We start from the raw sequence: 20,128 nt of genomic DNA, 5'->3' as shown, positions 1-20,128 counted from the left end.
AGTAGCATGCCAGATGATCCATTATCCGACCGACCTCTCTACATTTTCCAGTGATTAAAATACTTCTTCCTTCTTGGTTAGGGTTCAGATTTGCCGCTTCATTGCAAGGCCTGCGGGAATGAGAATAAACATGTGAATCTAGGCTTCATGATACAACAATCATGTTTAAAAGTAAAGATTCTGTGGCGCGTGAATCGTTGGAGGCAAATAGATTAAGAAAAGAGGGGACGGGTGTGTAAGCACCCCATCTCAAAATATTTACACAAATGAATGAATGTTTTGAGATAAGCTTTAGCTTTTGATTAATCGGTATTCCCTTCATTTATATCTTCAGTGTTCTCGTGCGGGCGCTTTCACATAATCAGTGTACCTCATTTTTCGTCCCCCTCTCCCCGTGGCTATATAATCAGCCACTTTTAACTTCAATAAACAGTTGCAAGTAGCGCCTTGCCCTGTCTTTGTTCCTTCCTAGTGTGCCGTCACTGTTGGCGCTTCATCTTTTCAAAGCTATGCACCAACTAGCCCCCCAGCGTGTTTTACTGTACTACTAAAATTCTTTTTTTTATCACTAAGTTTCGGTGCCATTAAATGACAACGCAGCCACTCGCCACTCTAAGTTTGTAGCCGGGAGCCGCTATTTGTATGTTAAAAATGAGCTATGACAACAGGCTTTTCGCAGACCTGTTGAACGCCACCTACCATAGAGTGGTATGGCACTTACCGTAGGTCAGTACGGTCCAGATTATATACGTCCTTATTAGTTATTATTCTTGTTATATCCAATTACACAAACAGGAAACTTGACAGAACACGGAGGAGCCGTAGAGATCAGTAACGTCTCAGTATGGATGAAACAACGTAGGATAAGCAATTTATTGAAATATTTCCAATATTATCCTGAAATAGTGATCACGAGTATACCTTATCTATGCGGCAGGTAGGGTACGCCAACTTTTCGGCTGACGGAGGGTTTTCGTGATCCATGGCATGAATTTGTCGACTCTAACTGAAAATACATGTGTCCCCCTCTGATCGCAAGATATTCCGAGGCTGTTCACGCCAACTTGCACGGACTTCCCATTCTTTCGTACCATTGTAACCGGTGCGCCGGAGTCACCCTGCAGAGAAGAAAGCAACAAAAATTTATCCCGGGCTTCCTCATTTAGCACAAACGGGCGGAACAGGCAGACCAGCAACCGTGTAGAAGCGCAGAAACATTGTAGCATTAGAACCATCAGCAAGTCCACATTGTGTACATACGTCTTAGTGTTCGATGGAGTGTGTGAGTGTGTGGCGGAATATTAATGTGTTGCCAAAATAACCAGTTAATATTGGAAGAGGGAAATTGCAACCGTGATTGAATAACACGTTTGCGCAGGATCGCAAAATGTGAAAACAGGATTTTGGGACATAAACACGATTGTGCTGTACGCGATTGTCCTCTTAGTATCCGAAATTACAACCACTGAGAAGTAATCTACGCGGTAATGAATGGGAAAGACCACACAAATGCCATCAAGGAATTTTACGAAGAAGTCTGGGCATTTATAAAAACAAGTCAGTAAAAGAAACTTATTAGTTTCCAGTTGAAATGAATAAACAAGAACATCTGTAACTTAGAAATGTTAAGTCTTCTAGGGTCAATGATTTTAATGAATGTACAGAAGGATTGGAACGCGATAGCGGGTCGTCCTCCCCAGCGCCTTCTAGTGGGTCCTATTTTTCAGCGCTTTTGCTCGTGAATACCGCTCGCCCTCGGAGTCCATGCTTTGTCTAGGCTGTCACCGCTGCACTGCTCTTAGTCACATTAAAAAAACACAGATTAACATTTGGTGGAGGAGCGGGGTGCTACAAGCAACCCCTGACAGCCATCGGTGGGGTAATTGCGTTGGCGAAGAGTGCTGTGCCTTCAAACCTCCCACCCTGGAACTTCGACCCCGTACCCTGCCATTTACTATGCCTCAGGGCGCCTTCCAGCAAACACCTCCTCCTGCACCGACCGAGTGTCTTGGTGTACCTCGTCACCGCGACCCTGCCATCTTCACTGGCGCGTACGATACCGATGCAGGCGACGGGCTCGGCACATACGAGAGAGTCAGCGCGCATAACTAGTGGGACGAGCCCACCAAACTGAACAATGTGGTTTTCTGCCTCACGGGTTTCGACAGCTTATGGTATAACTATCACAAATCACATTTCCCGACCTGGTCCGCATTCAAAACCACCCTTGTCCGTGTATTTGATCGCCCCGCTGTTCGTAAGCTGCACGCCGAGCAGCGTTTGCGGCCACGCTCTCCGCAGACGGCTGAATCCTTTGCCAGTTACATTTAAGACATCCTGCTGCTATGCGAGAAAGAGAACTCGACCGTGCCGGAGCCTTATCGGATCAGTCATGCATTGAAAGGTATTAAAGAGAGCGCCTTCAACATGTTGCTCAACAAGAATCCTCGCTCTGTGGCCGCAATCATCACACTGTGCCAAAGATGAAATGAACGCGTTCGTCCGTGAGGAGGTTGCGCGCCAACTATCACTGCTGACATTTGGTAAGCCGCAGCATATGCAGGAGCCCTCCTCATGTTCTGCGCCTCCGCTCCGCGGTACCATTGAGCAGGAGATCAACGTAGCTTTGCCTCAGCTGCATCAAAATATTCCCGGGGCTGCACCTTTCATTTTCGCAGACGTCATCACCCGGCCCCTGCCCCCGATCGACTGCTTCTCACGCTTCCCGGTGACTGCGGCGTATGCAACCGTAACCTTTACTGGGAAACACTCGCGGCGAACGCTATGCGAGAACGCAATTTCTGATAGAAACAGGGCCTCTTGCGTAGGCAAAGATGTGGCGGAGGAGAGCGCCATCTGGAACTGTTGCATGGAAACGGGCGTGCTGCTCCGTGAACTCGAACATAATCGCGCGCCAGCGCGCCCAAATGGCGGACGCCGTGGCCCGTCTATGGAAGGTAGAAACGCTGGAAAAGGGGTTTGTTTGAGTTTTCGCGAAGCAGAATTATGATTTCTCGTTTACTCAAATTACAATCCGACTATTATGACTGTATTTTGTGTGTAATTCGTACTTTAAGATTTTTCTATGTATTTGAGGTTGAGAAATTGAGTTAGTTCAGGAGCTTCCTGACACCACATGGAGGGCCTTGATGTGGGTGGTGCGAAAATCTTTTTGCTCAAACGGCGCGGGACGCGCGACGTCGGCGCCAGATCTTCTGCGCCACGGGGCCCTTAACGCTCTTGCGTTAATACCTTCTTAAACCGCTCTGTCATAACAATAAAACATACAGCTGTGTCAGTTACACTTCAATAAGACTGACAATTAATAAAGCAGCGCAACCTTGATGCAAAATTTCAATCAATACGGAAAAGTGGTCAAAACAAGTGCAGTGTATACGTTAATGTAAATAGTTGTTTTGGACGCTTTCGCCTGTCTTCGTAGTGAACGATCTCTAGTGGTTGATATAGTGGCCGGACTTTCGCCGTTGAAAAACAGGCGCCAATGTGCAGCAAGCGTGCCCTCGTGAAACCAAGTTTTAGGGTGCCTTGGTTGCCGGACGGTGGCTGTGCGACTGCAGTGGAGGTACATGAGAAGACCGGCTCTTCAGCGCCCACCAGGAGCACCCAGGGTACACCCAAATGACCGAATGCGGTACCACAGCACTAGTAGAATAGGCATGCGCCTAGTACCAGGCAAACCGTGAGTAAGCAACAGCGCAGGTCAAGTGAGTTTTGCAGCGAAGCTGTCCATGGCTGGGATCTGGCGGATCGTGTGCGTTCATAGACCAAAAATATTTCATACGGGGGCAGATCCCGAAAATAGTACGATACGGGGCCGACCCGCGGCGGAGCTGAAGCAGGCTTAATGCACTCCCCATACCTGCGCCGATGCCGAAGATACTGCAAAGCTGGGCCGATCCGCGGCGGAGGTGAATCAGGCATTAAGCATTTCCCATAACTGTGCCGATGCCGAAGGTAGTGCAATGCCGGCCCGACCCGCGGTGGAGGTGAAGCAGGCTTTAAGCACTCCTCATACGTGGGCCGATAACCAATATAGCGCAATACTGGGCCGCCCCGCGGTAGGGATGCCTTTCGCAATTAAGGGACCCCCCCATACACAGCTTCGCTGGTCATTCACCTTCACAGAGTGGGAGGGCACCCAGTTTTTTCGTCAAGAACGACTTCGGTCATGAATGCAATGTGTGTAACCAGTTGAGCATGCAAAAAGATTTCGAACTAACAACGGCAGTCGTGGTGCGATTATTGCAGGGACTGTTTACAGCACAAGATGTAGTCATAATCGAGCCCTGCTATAGTGGCTGCTGTGTGCCACTGTGCTCAAACCGCTTCAGGAATAGTTGGGTATTGTTCCATTTCTGAGAGGTCCGAAAGGAATACTTATGTGAGTTGCAAAGATCAAGTGCGACAAATGCCAGCCTACTAATACCACATCCATATTAAATGTGAGCATTGTGGCACTTCCTGGGAATATAACGTATTCCACAGGAGTTCTTTTAACGAGGGAGTGCGATTGAAACCAATTTTCACTTATATTTCACATGGCAGAGAATGTTTTCCGAGAGCAAACAGCGCGGTAAACAAAAGATCACGCCAACAAGGGGTCATAACGGATTTCGAAACGAAATCAAACTACAAAATTACATGACAAATGAGGCGGCTTATTTATTAGTGCTCTAAGACTGCAAACCAGGAAAATATTACCTGCTTAACTACTAGACCCAATAACGCCTTTCCGCAATATTTTTGTAAACATAAAACCCCCTGCAAGCTTCGTACAAGCTGTTCACAGACGCGCGCCGGCAACGCAGGTCTCGAAGCGGGCACGGGAATGGCGCACGCCGTAGCTTACGACGCGGTTGTCGCCACCCTGTACGGCGAGGTGGACGAGGAGGACCTCGAGGCACCCTAGAGCACTACCGTCATATTTGGTACTACTACGGAACAGCGCCATTGATTCGTTCCGCCACCTGTGTTATGCAGAGAAGCCGGATAGTAGAAGACGCGAGCCCCGAGCGAAAAATTGGCCCATGATTACGCTTCTTGGTAATGCGATATTGCAGCGCAGCTGCTGCCTTACTTCACCAACATGCAACCGCATACAGAACATGCAGACATGCAGTGCCGAACGGAAGCGGTTCTGCGTTTCGGGTTGGGAAGCACACACCGAGATTTGCCGCTACCGGCACGGCGCTTCGGTGACGCGCCATCTTATAATGCGTCACCGCCGCGGAGAGGGGAGGGGGATTAGCAATTATTATTTATTTCTTTGGAGGTGGAATGAGGAAACGGGTGGAGAACAGGGGTATTAGGTAGAGGTCAAAAACTCATTCACTCACAGACAGGCCTCAATGTGGTTGCATAAGGTTGGGGTGGAAAGTAAAAGTAAGGGGACGAAACGCTTTATCTTTCGAGTCACCGCAACGGCACTGCGCCAGGTAAGGGGAGGGTTAGGACAGGAGTGGAGGCGAAAGAAGGACAGGCAGGTGCAAGCACAGCCAGTGGCGACAAAGGCAACTAAGGAACGCGCCCCGCGAACGGGAAAGCAAGAGACATGGCTCAGAGCCTACAGCCAGGCGACGCGCAGACGGAGGAGCGGAAAGCCGTGGATCACGCTCGAGGCGGCAAGGAGCGCCCACCGCCGGCACCGCGGAAGTGCCGCGACAGCGGGAAAAGGAACGGTGAGGGTGCAGTGGATGGTAGCGACGAGAGTCACCGTAACGGCGCTGCGCGGAGGAAGCGGCGAGGGGATAGGCGGGAACACGTGATCCAGCTTTGGAGGACAAGGGGAGAGCAAGACTCGCACCCCGCGCAAGTGATGGCAGCCGGAGCGCGCGCAGCTAGCGCAGAGCGCGGATGATGACCCTGTTTACGGTGAGGCCTACGGCGAGGCACGACGGCGACGCGGAACGCAGGAATGGGCGTCAAAGAGTTGCGCCCTAAAACATCAGGTACGCGAAAGAGTTTAGCATAGCCACACCTGTGAGCACCCGACCGGCCTTCTTTGTGATTGTATTGATTCTTCAGTGATTTATATATAACACGTAATTGAAACATACATGAATGTCAAAAGAAAACGTGGTCGCGATAAAGTAAATAAATAAATCCCACATACTTACTGGACAAAGTGTGCTTGAATTGGTTTTCGCACACAGTGCTAATTTCGAGTCCAAACCACCCAAGTCGCCTATTGCATGACTCAAGATTCGGTCGCACTTGTCTTGCGAGATGCCTTCAAAAGTAATGTAGAGCAATGTTTTCGAGAATTCGGGAGGTATTCCTGCCGAAAGATAGGAGTTTCAACTTCGTTAAGTAACATCCCTCGCAACTCGTGAAGCCATGCCGCTTGCTGGAGAACCACTTGTACCTCGAAAAAAAACATGTTTTCGCTAGTTACAAGCGTGCTTCTGTAAACTTTCAACCCTTAGGTTCACAAGAATGCTAAAACTTCCATGCAAACAAAACCAGCGCACGTATGATTTATGAAGCGATAAAGGTATGACAGCTAAATTAAGCTTTACTACCTGTCACGACGTTAACCCCTTTACAGGGTGATCACTTGTAAGGTTTATAAAAATTTTAAAAATAGCTTCTTTCAGATAACCTAGCTGTAGTCCTTAAGGTGAAGAATTTAGTGAGGCGGACTTTGATTTCACGAGAAATTGAAACACATATTAACTTAATTATAGAAAATCCACTAATTCTGAATTTTGTCAGGGTACAATTTGCAATTAACCCATGGTAGGTGCTGAGTTTGCAAGGCGTTTCAGCTTAAAATGAACTTCCAGAATAACGCCAGTTCTGAGAATAAAGAAGTTTATCGGTGAATCTGTGTTAATTAGTTGAATATGTATTTCAATTTCTCGTGGTAGTAATGTCCACCTCTTGGAATAATCCAGCTCAAGAACAACAAGTATTCCATCTGCCACAGGCGGTTTTTAAAGATTCCATATAACTTAAACATGTTCACCCTGTATATGTCGACAAACGCTTTCTTCGGAAGTGCGAACAAGCTTCCCCTCCCTGCTTGGCTAAAGAAATTCTGAACAGTGCAAGAGACAAAAAGTTTGTCCTTTTGATGGTACAATAAATTTTCGCGGCAGTTCTCTTACGTCAGCTGATACATTCCTTTCTGCTCAAGCTTTAACCAAACAAGTGTGCCGCACCGGATTCACAATGTTGTGGCATACACCACAGGTTATATACAACGCGTAGTATGCAGTGGTACTGGTCAAAATCGCGAACTCTGTCGGATGCAACAAAACTCGCACACGTGATTCAGGTTTGTGCCGAGGACCGCGCGGGAACGTCAAAAACTCGTCTCGTTCATAGAGCACTCCTGGCTTTCTAAAGTCTGCTGGCCGAGACCTGCGTTTTAAGTTTGCAGCAACGTAGTGAAATTGTATATACGCAATTCTTCCTATCGTCATCGCCAGGCATGGTTATCATTCCTTCGTGCCCCTCTTTCCTACTGCAGAGCAGCAGGGCACGACACGCGATAGCTCCAGACACTCTTTCTACCTTTATCTAAATACACCTTAGTGTATTTCTCTTTGTCTCGCTTTCTCTTAGTCGTGCTATTCGATAACAAAGCACTTAGTAACACAAAGTTTCAATGTGCTTTCTTCATCAGGCGGGATGGTACAACCTAAGCAATATACTATACTACAATATACTACAAAACACAGCGTTAAGGCCTCGATGGCACGTAACTTCCGAATTGCTTGTTAGCTACTTTTGTCCTTTAATACTGACAGTTTCTTGTGCGTCCAGGGCAACGTCAATGCACATATCCTTGCTTAAAATACAGATTTTCCACGAAACATGCATATAATAGAACCTAGCTCAAAGTCAGCAGGCGATTAATGCATGTCAGTATTTTAAGATTTACAGTTGATGAAAAACATTGAGCTTGATGCTATTTAGAAGCCACTATAAACGTTGTATTTCGAAGATTCCTTAAGCAGAACATTGCCAAGCCTCTTCAAGCAATCACGTGTATCTTTTAAAAAATTATAGTGATGCAAGAACGATGACTTACGATTATTGATTCTTCCCCAACCACCAGACATGAGTTGTTTACCGTCTGTTCGAAAACGTCTTCTTGCTAGACATATGGGCCTCACAAACCTATCAAACCTAATCTTGTCTCTCACCTGTGGAGGGAAAAAAGGACCAGCTGCAAAAACGACTACGTCAATTCTAGGCACTATATGTGGCATCACGCATGAAAGCTTCCGTATTTGAGTGCAAAGAATGATCCACTATATGCACACGTTTGGTTGAAACATTACTTTACTGAGACAGTATACCCCCTACTTTAAGGAAGCGCAGGTTGTGTTTGCTACAAGGAAACCATAAAATTTTTAAGGGTGCGCGGATTTTCTGAGCAGCTGTACCTTGTCCTTTAATGCTGGCGATGCAGAAGCCAACTCAAGGTCGGCTTCTCACAGGTCGGTCGGTCGGTTGGTTTACTTTGCTTACAAAAACTTGTTGAAACGAAGTCATCATCCGAAATTTAATTTCCCAAAGCGCTGCCCACTGAGGCAGTGAAGCTCAACAGATTGCTGAAGTGACAATCTCCGAAATAACAGGGTATGAACAGCGTTATGGTGACCCCGTTAAGTTGCTGTAGCATGATAAACAAGTAAACTATTTAAAGAGTGAACGTCTGCTCTTAAGGCACCACCCTAGATCGCGCATAAAGCATATTAGGTCGCCATCAGATTTTAAATCATGCGCGGCCTTCCTGGGTGCAAAAGATCCTTGTTTAATGGCTGTAATAAGGAGAAATTCTAGAGAGCCCTTGTTGCACAGTGGTGTCGGCAGCAGTTGAACACAGCGCTCTTTAAGAGACACTGGATTTCACATTTTGATGTTCGTTTCTCGTATACTTCTCTCCTTTAAAGGGGTCCCGAAACACCCGTCTGCCTTAGTGAAGAAGCACAACCCGCGAATAGCATACGCAGCTGTGAACATCTCAGCCCCACAGTCTTAGGAGAATTGTGGAGTTCGCAAGGGAAGTGTGAAGAAACCTTTTTTTTAAGCCCGCTCTTTTCAACACGAACCTTCTCCTCAATGTATTTGGGCTGTAATATTTCTGCATATAGCAGACTCGCATATGCGGCTGCTATTACTGTGCTACGCTCGAATTTCCCAGCTACGCTGCCAGATAACGTAGAGTGTACAATGGGACGCACCAATAAGAAAACTGTCTGCATGCAAGTGTCATTCACGACATCTTTTGATGGTGTTTCTAAATTCCTTCACTGATAATCACATTGACGCCAGTATTCTTCGTGAGAGAAGTTCTGCAGTAATTTAGTTATCTTATTTTTTTTTCTTGTTCTCTGCGCACGTCGGACACCGTATCCTCAAAAAGAAAAAAGAAAAGCATGAGCCATTCCACTGTGCGAAGGTTTATGATCAGTGAAGCCATTGAAAAACCACTACAACAACTGCTGTGGGCGACATTCAATGCTTTATGTCTTTAGAGTAGTGGGTGTAGTGCTATGTTTGAGTAAGGGTAGGATTGGGAGCAATGGCCGTTTTGACAGCAAGCCGTCGCCCATAGCGGTGTTGCAACAACATTTAAATCTGTTGCTAGGCTGGTTATTTTATATACGAAAGGCTAGAGATGTCATACTCCATCTATCTTTACCGGGAACGTTTGCGGGCAGCACTACGTGCTTCGCATTCCTATCACGAGCGCCTTATCATTAATTATGGCGTCCGAGTGCTTTTTTTCAGGTTGTTCGGTATTCAAACGTGTGCTGTTCTGTATGTCGTATGCGTGATTTTCTATGTTTCTGCACCCTCCTTTCTGAAGAGTTGGCAGGCGTTGTGCCTCTTCCGGTGGCAGTTGCCAGCCTGCTCCTCGATTTCCCTTTCTTGTCAAGTGTATCATCATCATCAGCCTATTTTATGTCCACCGCAGGACGAAGGCCTCTCCCTGCGATCTCCAAATACCCCTGTCCTGCGCGAACCGATACCAACTAGCGCTCCGGGAATTTCCTCATCTCACCGCCCCACCCAGTATTCTGCCGTCCTCGGCTGCTCTTCCCTTTTCTTTGCGCCCATTCTGTAACTCTAATGGTCTACCGGTTATTTAACCTACGCATTACATGACCTGCCTAGCTCCATTTTTTTCTCCAATTTTAATTCTAATTTTCAAGTGTATATACGTCTTTAAAACAAAACAAAGGATGTATGCACTGTTCGGTGCACTTTGCTGAGGGCTTGTAGCTTCTGCCTTACGGAGGTATGAGCGATTGGTAATGACAGTTTTAGACATGCTGTTTTTCATGGTGTATGCGTGATTGCAAAGAATCTACGCACTGTTCGCTTCCTATTGCTGAGTGCTTCTAGCCTCTGCCTTAAAGGGCTACGAACGATTACAGTGTTTGCATGCTTACAGGGGTGTTAGCCATTGATGATGATAGCGTTTTTTTCAAGGAGAACATAAATACACGGAACCCTAGCAGTGTACAGCTTTGCTGTAAAACTAGAACGTTGTTACGACCCGGACTGAGTCGCCACATTCGCGTTTCGCGCGATTAGAAACTTTACCTTCAGGAGCGCTATATCGTTTTTCGTAGCGTTATACTTGTCATAATCCGGATGCATCATAAAGCGCACAACATGAGTTACAGGTCCACTGCTCGGCTTCGTTGTGTTGTAGTAGATTTCAAGCTGTTGTGGTGGGGGCCTAGGCAGAAATGTGGGAAGAGAAGGTTAATAGAAAGCAACAATGACAAGTTTAGTGCATAGAAGACGTTAGCAGAAATACCGGAAAGTGGGATAACACACTAGAACAACGAGTTGCAGACCGTTAGCATAGGCGGCAAGCACTGTGTACAAATCAGCAAAACCCTTTCGTCCTTAAGCTGGGAAAACCTGTATTCGCGGGCGCTCCAGTACCGAAGTTATGTCAAAGTTGTATGTAAAATCCCTATTATAGAAAAAAAAGGTTATCTTGAGTCGAGACAAACAAAAATATTTACCATTCATATCTAAGTTCAACATCCTTCACATAAATATTTATTTCACTCAAACGTACTCGACCTCAACAATAAAAATTTTAGATCTAACTTTAAATGTACAAGGGTTTTGCACGTCACACCCGCTTTGAAAAAATTTAGAGCATCAGTAGCTAACCTTTAACACTCGTCATATAACACATTCCCTAACATTGATTCCTTATAGTTAAGCTCGACGATTGAGGCGAATATGCACGAAGGATGAATACATTCCGTCGCCCTCCATGGAAATCCTGTCTCTCGGTACGTCGGGTTTTCTCGCACGCTTTCGCGAATACAGGAGTAAGGCACTCGCACCCACGGCCTTTGGTGGGAGAAAACAAGTACAAAGAAGTAAGAACGCATTCGAATAAGAATGCCAAGCAATTTAACGAATGTCTCATGAGCGCGCAGCCTTTCGCCATTTTCTTGCTTGCGCTGTCAGTTTTCTTTATTGTGTGTAGGTTTCCATGTCATGGGCATAAACACACGTACATTGTTTATCCTTTCTCAGCTAACTGCTCTTTGACCCGCTAAAAAATGGTAAAGTTATCGCTCAGCAGAAGGAGCGTCCGCGTGTATCAGAGCACTCTCTATTGTGGTCGCCTATTCTATCTGTTCTTCATGCTGTTGCCGAACCTTGGAATCAGGTCGCATGCGTGACGCGAATAGTGTGGTACGTTCTAGAAATCGCGCGAGCACCTGTGATTATGCTGGAATTGCCAAGAAGTCACGCATGAAAATCTTACTCTTCCTACCTGTGCATCAGATACACACGATAGGCAAACGTGATCGGTGGTTCGTTGAGCTCTGAGCGCTGTAAGTTTTTCTGGGCAGAAGTTCGCACATTAAACTATCAGTTTCTGGAATTTCAGTCGACTGCAGCTTTACACCGTCACTACAACGTGACAATATTGCGAAATAACTTTTTTGTGGGAACAACAGAAAGCGGAACGTCGGAAGATGATTATGGCAACCCGTTACGATGACAATCCCTTACGGACTGCCATTGCAGCGCACTTCAAAAGGTGCCGCATCTGAGGGAGCAGTGCTTTTTGCCTTTACCGATGAGACAAGCCCATGCGAAAGCATCTTGTACCCTACACTTTCCAAAAAGTGATACCCGGTTGTACAGAGTCTAGTTGCGCAGGAGGATAATAGCTTCTTGTTCACTCTACCTGGCACCAGCCTTTTGACAGCGAGTGTCCGCGCGCAACGCGTGAGATGTGTTGATGTTAGCCTGTGCGCACGTGACACCATGCTTGTTAATTTAGTTAGTGAGGGAATGTTTACGAGTTTATACAGCCGATAAAACCAGTATCATTACTTGATATAGCTGTCTACTAAATTGCTATCCTAATCGACGCTTCGCCATTTTGGGCGAATGTATGCTTTTTTCAAATGAAAAGAGATTACGAACGTGATTAAGTTTACCTGCGTTCCACCCTGTAAAAGTGGATGTACTGAGAAGCTGGTGCAGACGTTAGACAAGCGCCAAGGTAAATATACCAGCTACCGAAGCTTGCATGGAAGCTCATACGTTCAAAACATGGCGGTTCATCGGCGTTTCATGCGACTTATCGCCATCTGTGACACGAGAGAACACTTTCAGCGGAAGAGAAAAAAATAATGTGACGCCATATCTCTAAAAACAGTGGTGACGTCATTTTGTTCTCGAAGGCACGACGTTTATTTTCGGGGCCTGCTATTAGAGCTGTATATTCAAATGTCCCCCACTCGAATTGGTGGCCGTTTTGAGGTTCCATCGCGCAAGGAGATGCAAGAATAGGCCAGCCCTACGGGTGTCGAAATCGCACCCCTGGACAGAACGTACTTTCATTGGAGGCCGACGAAAGTTTTAGGTGTCGAGTGATGGCCCTATCACAAGACGCCAAGGCCGTCAGCCAGCACAGTCGCACGAAAACACCTGAACAATTATCTGGCTCTCGTAATTCACTACTTTTGACGGAACAGGTTAAGAAGCGACGGAGCTACCCGCGTCTTCAAATTCACGCAAACGTCGGCAACCAAACAGCACAACGTCAGAGTGGGGCGTATTGCAACAGGTGAACTTTACGAGCGCGCCTTTCTGTACACTTCAGCAGCTGCAAGTGATAGCGGCATCAGCGCCCCCTCCTAGTATGGGCGCTCACAAAAAGGTATTTATTGATAATAATAAAATTAAATACAGTCGTCCTTTGTTTACCCGTCAAGCATGTATACAATTGATTAGGAATTTCATTTTCATCGAATGAATCTAACTGCGTCTGCCTTAAATTAAAAACACTTTCTTTCTTTCCCAATGTTTGTTCCCTTGATACGTTGTCGCGCTTCAATCGCTGCTCTCATAACCACCCTTACTGACATCGGCGACAATTTGTTCTGAACTAATTTTCGTCCCAAGCTACGCGACGTATTTAGATCGACCTTGCAAATACCTGCACCACAAGCGACGAACGTCACGTGAGTGCGCACGTGTGCTGAGGTGCAGCATACATCCTCATTCTTCTAGGCCTTGCGTCTAGCGGAAGTCCCTTATTGAACAAAATAAGTTTCAGAAGTAAATTGCTTCAGAAGGTGCGTTAAGTACTATTTACACACGCAAGGTGCCGACATGACAGGTTCTGATTGTAGTACAAATGTACGAGTAAACACAATTCTGTTATCTTGGAATTCAAACACAAACTCCCTTTTCTAGCTGCTGTGGCAGTACTGTCGTTCAAAAATGTTTGCCGTAACGTGGACTACGGGCGCGGAACACGCTTTGCGACAGATGCAATGGGCAGAGCGCCCACGCATCAAGATACATCACGAATACACGTTAGACGCGCGCGCACCCGCATGGCCGAAAGTGCAGCGTACGTCCTCATTCTTGTAGGCCCTCCGCCTTGTGTAAGTGCTTTGTTGAACTAATTGAATGTCTCAAAGTAAACCCTATTACAAAATTCGTAAACCAGAACTTACACACAACCTACAGACATCCTAGCGTTATACTGTAATTCAAATATGCGAGAAAGCACAGTTCTTTTACGCGGAAACTCAAGCACGAACACCTTTTCAAGCTTCCGGGTTTCAGGTGAGCACGCCACGGAAAATCTCGACCAACTAAAGGCTAATAGTTTCGCTGCAAGAATCCTGACGAAATGAGAACTGCGAACCCTAGACCACAAAAGTGTAGACCTTTTGTGGATGTAATTGTCTCGATCAGGAAAAAGAGAAACGAAGGTATAGCTTATAAATCTTAGATTCACTTAAGTGATGTGTGTGTTTATGGATAATGAAAGAGATACTTACTTAGTATCAACGCAGTGAGCCGCCGTTAATATAACATTGTGCGATATGATGCTTCCGGCACACAAATATCCCTCACCGCCACCCATTATATTCACAATCTGAACCTGCAAAAAATTTAATCAATTTTCTGATCTGAGCACATATGCGTTCGGCGGGTCCAGCAGGCCCCACGCTTGGAAATATTTATATTGTTTATTTCACATGTGTAAATAAACGTGTAAACGGTAGCAGCGATAGGGGTCAACGTCTCCTTGAACAAAAATATTGGGTTGTACGTCCTTCCCATGCGTCGTGCGATGTTTTTCTAGGGGAAACCCTAATTCCTATTCGTGAAAATACTAGATTTCTTGAACAACCAATAAGCGTATGCAAATCGCACTACCAAGTTGGAAACATTTTCACTTAAAAACACCTCGATCGATCTACATCAACAAATGGTACTCCAACATACGAGTCTCCCTTTTGATTTACGTAGGACTGGCCACGGCGGCAGGCCCTCAGCGACATAGGGACGACTCTGTAACGGCGATAGAATGAGGTTTAGAGCATGATGACACCAAATTGACAAGGACCGATTCATGAGAGCATGCTATGGCATCGAAATTGTGAAGATGAAATGACGACGGCTGCATGATTACGATGGCGCAACAACGATGACTGCTTGGTGGTGACGAAATGACAAGGAGTTCCTGGTGTTTTCGGCTATGCTGGCGTGAAGGCGATGGAATTACAACGAGGAAATAGAGACGACGGCATAATGATAAGCGCATGATGATGATAGATAATAATAAAGAATGATAACGACGGTATAATGACCAAGGAACCGCGGTGGCAGAAGAGCAGTGCAAAGTGACGACGTCAGCATAACGACGAAGCCACGAGGATGACCTAATAACGAAAGCGAAATCGCGACGTCGGAGCGACCAGCGGCAGTAGAATGATTGCAACACAGCAACAAAATCTTTCTAGCAAAAAAATGTAGGCAGGAGAACAACGTTGTCATGACGATGAAAGCCTAATAACGCCGGTATTATTATTGTGTTTGTATTTTCCACTCTTGTAATGGCCCTTCATGGGCTGACAGTGTTAATAAATAAATAAATAAATAAATAAATTAAAATAAATAATAAATAGAATGGCCACGATGTGTTGATGACTACTACGCATGAATGACGACGGTGCAAATGAAGGTGACAAAGTTACGAAGAAGAAATGGTGATGATAGCGTGAAGATAAACAGACGTTTGTTTTATGCTAGGCGTGAGCTCTTGCGTACATCGCCTGCCACCCTCCGCGATTGCCCCGTTACGCATTATCCTTACTCGATTACTTTATGCCAACGACCGCCTAAATATCCAAAACAGCATTAAGCAGCCAAAAGGCAGCACCCGCAAAGTGAGGGGATGAGGCAAAGAAAGCTGGACGTTATATTTTTTTACTTGCCATAGTATAGATTTTTTCATAATGTAGACAGTGTAACGTAGGTTGTTCACAGTGTAAATTTTCATTGGTGACGCATATCATGGGATTAACTGTTTCGCTATCTGCGAACTTGTCATTTCCCCGACCTTGTCATGTCACTACAACGCCATGCACTTTGCACAACCAAAATACAGATTTTATTGAGATTGAAATGATAGCCTCACGACATGGCACAAAAAGAAAGTGAACGCATGACATGGAAAAAACAGTCCCAAAGAAACATCTGTTGTATTTTACGATATTCTTACCTAATCTATTTGCCGATTCCTACCTTATTTAATCGCCTGTCAATGGTGCTATCATACTTGTCGCCGTATAGGCAGTAATATATTTCTGTACTGTGCCCAAAAGATTACGATGTGTGATTAAGATAAAAGTCATACAGATGTGCTTTTTTATCTCTCTTAGACTAAATTGGATGGTATGTTTGGGATCAGAGCAATAAGGATAAAACAAGCTCTACGATGAGAAATACTGGCCCACGAATTTACTACCTGCTATCCATACCAAGCCTTTTTTTTCTGGTAAAATGCAAAAACTAAAATGTAATAATTTGTCAGTAAAGTAGGCACGGACCCCTCTCGGTTTTCTATAGGCTAAAGTATGCATTACAAAGCCAAGGTATTCTCAGCCCAGTAGTCTCGTTAAAAACGTTCTAGCGTTCTTCAGCGCGAAATTTTAAAGATCAATAGAAGCCAAAATATTATTTTTGCGCCAGTTCACTTTATTTTGCACTGCTGGTTGGTTCTACGCGCCTACAGCGCATGCCCGCCAGAGGAGGACTAAATGGACAGCTGGGGTAGTCTTCGACGCCCCATTTCGCTATCAATGGCGCTGTAACATTTGTCCATATTTCGAATAAACAAAACAATAAAGCAGCATATTGAATTGACTCTATCTGAAAAATTACAACATTGAACACTTCATCAAGAACACCATCATTTTCACTGTGGTAATATGAAGGAAATGTACTCATTGCGCAGCTTCTGGCGCATCGTGTCGCTTCACCAGTCTTGTGCATACATTACCGCTGAGACTGCAACATTTATATTTCTCAGAGTATAGTAAACACTACCCACTAATCGCGTACATAATTGTCTTAACAAACCTCCAGAAAAGAGCGGTCTCTTTAGTTACGGCGAACAAACAGAGCTTGTCAGAATTTTATACTTACGATCCAGGGAATCTGCGGCTTGCGTATGCTTTTGCCATTGTAAACCCTTCCCATTGGTTCTGACACTCCACAACCTGAACACAATGCGAACACCGGTCAACATATGATGATAGGCCGCCATATTATATCCATGTTTTCATTTAAAACATGCGGGAGCTCCACCGAGGAACATTTCTAAATTTCGTTGAAGCTTAGGCTTAGATTTTCACGGAAAACATACTCGTATGTCAATGCTGTTAAATGTGATGAGTCTTTCTTCGCAAAACGATGGTAACCCTGTGCGACCACGTCGCTTATGAACCAATCAGCATGTTCAGTGCGGTGTATGGAAGGGCGAATTAAGAGAAAGGCAGACTTTGATTCATAATAATCCGAAAAACATGGTTTTTCTTTATGGCTGAGCATGGCTTCGTTTTTTAGTATTCTATGTGTACAGAAATCTACTTCAGTATACATGCTTTTTTTTTACTCGTTTGAGTGAGCATACGTTAAATTTGGTTGTTAGTTTGTTAATCTAAACATATTTTTGATAAACAGTCACGCCTTCACCATTTCATTAGTTTAAGAAAACTTTCGTATCTCCTGGACAATCTTGTGCTGCATAAAACCTGTAGTTGGATGCCCCTAAACCAGTCTTTTTGTTTACGCAATGTTCTTTAGGCTTCTTTCGTGAGATGCTAGATACTACAGTGGGAACAAGGTATACACTTTTACATGTAATGTCTAGTCCCAAGTAATGGTAGGTGTAGAAGACCTACGGCGTGTAGCATAGCAAAATTGGTGTTAAAAACATAGCGAATATCGCGGTACAAACAATTTGAAACATAATTATGAGCTTCAAATGGCTATTATATTGGTGTGCCAAGGATTTAAGTTACAGTTCAGCATGTTGAATACCAGCACACGTTTTAGAAACATTGCACTAATACCTATGAGCGCCATATCAAATTCAGCGAAATGGAAAACATTGGTGTGCATTTTTATTTCTACTCACCCCTCCTGTTAAGGCGGACATCCAGTTTCTGTGGAATGTCGAAAATATACGGTTAGAAGTTTGTGAAAGAGAAAGTGACACGATAAAGTGCTACCAATTATTTCCTCTTTATCGAAATTAGGCGCCCGAAAGCTTGCAACACTTCAAGTGGTAGCACATCTTTATGAAGAGTGAGTACAAACCAAGTTGTCTATGACGAAATACAGATTATGGTCGGGAACATTAACATGGTAAATATCTTTCTGATCAGAACATGCAGCTGAATGTTTAGCATTGCATCAATGCGATCTGCATGGCACAGTGGCTGCCCCGGAACGGCGGTGGTTCCGGGTTCGAGTCCCGGACCAGGACGAATTTTTCTTCAACTTCGAGGCTTTTCTTTCGAGGAACCTGTATGGGTTTCTGTCGTAGCTATTGCTACGATTGAGTGGATGTCAGATTTTCACTTTATTAGGAACGTAGAATAGTACGCATACTTGCAATTACCTGTACTTAACTTATTTTGGCTTAGAAAAAATAGGGGCAAAGATTTTCTGATTCACCCTCGTATTATTTAAGAGAAAATCAGTACCCTGCATCACATATAGGAACCCACGTCTTCCTAAATAAATTTAACAATAATGTATTATATCAAAGTATTGTGGTTTCAGTGATACTAACACAACCTAAACAGTTTGCTAGTCATTTTCAATGAGGTAGTTAAGATGCAGCAATTTGCCATTTCTTATGTGACCACTTCCGGCTACAGCGAAGGGATCCCACATATATTTTGTGATGTGACACATGCCAGCGTCTGGCTTCAGTGTCATTTGGCGATTCATTTATATAGTAACAACTCGTATAGTATGGAAGAGTTTTTGCAACCCATCAAAATGGCTCCACCGAATAAAATATATAAGGGCGCCGAATCAAGGGGAGGTACATTAGCACTGTTAGCTTGGCAGTAGTCTTTAAATGCATGTTTAAGTAGCATTGATCACAATTACAATCGTCAGCCTTACAACTTATATCAACCATTTAAAGTCGACTCTTATCAACTACTAATCACCAAGCAAAGACTATTTTATAATCTTCATCATACTCCCGCCGCTCACGTTAGGGCTGATGAACCTCACCTCTCGCTAGAGGTATATAAACAATAAATTAATTACGGTGCCTAGGGTTTTGCTCCACTCTTGAAGAATGTGCAGCCAAATCAGTATCTCAAGTTACAAAGCGTATTAGGCATTGAAACCACTATTTCAAAAGAACTTCTTCTGCTAAAGACATTCATGACAATAAAATCTGAAGAAATATATCTCACAGCATGCGAAAAGAAATAGCTCCCTATTATCTCTCGCAATCAAGCCTGGTATCTCAGTTACCTATCGGTCAACATTGGATTGCTTGGAAAGGCTTGCAAACTTACGCTTTCTCCATAAGATGTTTGTATGAAGGAAACACAGAGTACAAACATCAGCGAATATTTCAACTTGCAGTGAGAATTCCTCCTGCACCCCATGACTGTCACTGAAGGATGCGTCTACTGCCGCGACTAATACCTACTCCAAGACCACGCCTCCAAAAGCTTTCAGCCTTTCTTTCATTGGAAGTACATGCGTACACATCTTAACAAGGAGCTGAAAAGAAAGCCCACGTTATGAATCGAGGACTGTTGTTTGAAAGGCACCAACGATAAAGAATTGCTGTCGAACACAACGCGTCACGTTTATCGATATGAACCGTACGCAATGGCAAACAAGTAACCTTACGATGTGTTCTAGTAGCACATCGAAATATTTGGCAGGCATTGTTACTGTGGGACAAAATGCTGACCGGAGTAAACACAACGGCGCGCTCTTAGATACGAACTAGACATTTTATTTTCGAGTTACCTCGAAGCGTTTCAGTTTCCTGTTCTCTCCAGCAGTGCGAGTCCCTAGCAGTCAAAGCACCTGCCAGGTTATGTTATTTATACCAGAACGCAATCACCCACGTGTTCCTCGAACAAAGCTTTCTCTGTGGCCGTTCTCTAGCATATAACTCATACAAAAACGCTCACCTGATCTGCCATTCGTGTTTGGCAATATAAATTATCCGTGAAGGCCCATTGGTTATATCGCGACATTTGACATCGCTCTCTGTGTGTCATAAACTATAACACATCTT

The 20,128-nt window shown here is 44.7% G+C and overlaps 1 protein-coding gene across 2 annotated transcripts; it reads right to left on the bottom strand.

Moving 5' to 3' along the window:
• Positions 1-843: 843 nt before the first annotated feature.
• Positions 844-19,512, bottom strand: LOC142564348 (trypsin-4-like). Of its 2 annotated transcripts, XM_075675320.1 has the most exons (8): positions 19,389-19,512; positions 17,981-18,008; positions 16,987-17,060; positions 14,331-14,434; positions 10,588-10,726; positions 8,060-8,174; positions 6,138-6,298; positions 844-1,118 (listed from the first exon to the last, which is right to left on the bottom strand). In XM_075675320.1, exons 1-8 carry the CDS (start codon positions 19,479-19,481, stop codon positions 927-929), a joined length of 906 nt encoding a protein of 301 aa, XP_075531435.1. In that variant the 5' UTR covers positions 19,482-19,512; the 3' UTR covers positions 844-926. The 2 variants fall into 2 exon arrangements, with proteins under 2 accessions (XP_075531435.1, XP_075531436.1); XM_075675321.1 differs by lacking the exon at positions 14,331-14,434 and having other exon boundaries at positions 19,389-19,470.
• Between the last annotated feature and the right edge of the window lie 616 nt (positions 19,513-20,128).

This window comes from Dermacentor variabilis, chromosome 11 (genome assembly GCF_050947875.1).
Source record: "Dermacentor variabilis isolate Ectoservices chromosome 11, ASM5094787v1, whole genome shotgun sequence".
NCBI classification, from domain to species: domain Eukaryota; kingdom Metazoa; phylum Arthropoda; class Arachnida; order Ixodida; family Ixodidae; genus Dermacentor; species Dermacentor variabilis.
This window is presented reverse-complemented; position numbering and strand designations above follow the sequence as displayed.

Coding starts and splice junctions, on each gene's coding strand:
- LOC142564348 (XM_075675320.1), bottom strand. CDS start 19,481: ATGGGGTGCAGGAGGAATTCTCACTGCAAGTTGAAATATTCGCTGATG. Junction 18,009..19,388: donor AAACATCTTATGGAGAAAGC/GTAAGTTTGCAA, acceptor GACATTCCACAG/AAACTGGATGTCCGCCTTAA. Junction 14,435..16,986: donor AGCCGCAGATTCCCTGGATC/GTAAGTATAAAA, acceptor AATTTTTTGCAG/GTTCAGATTGTGAATATAAT.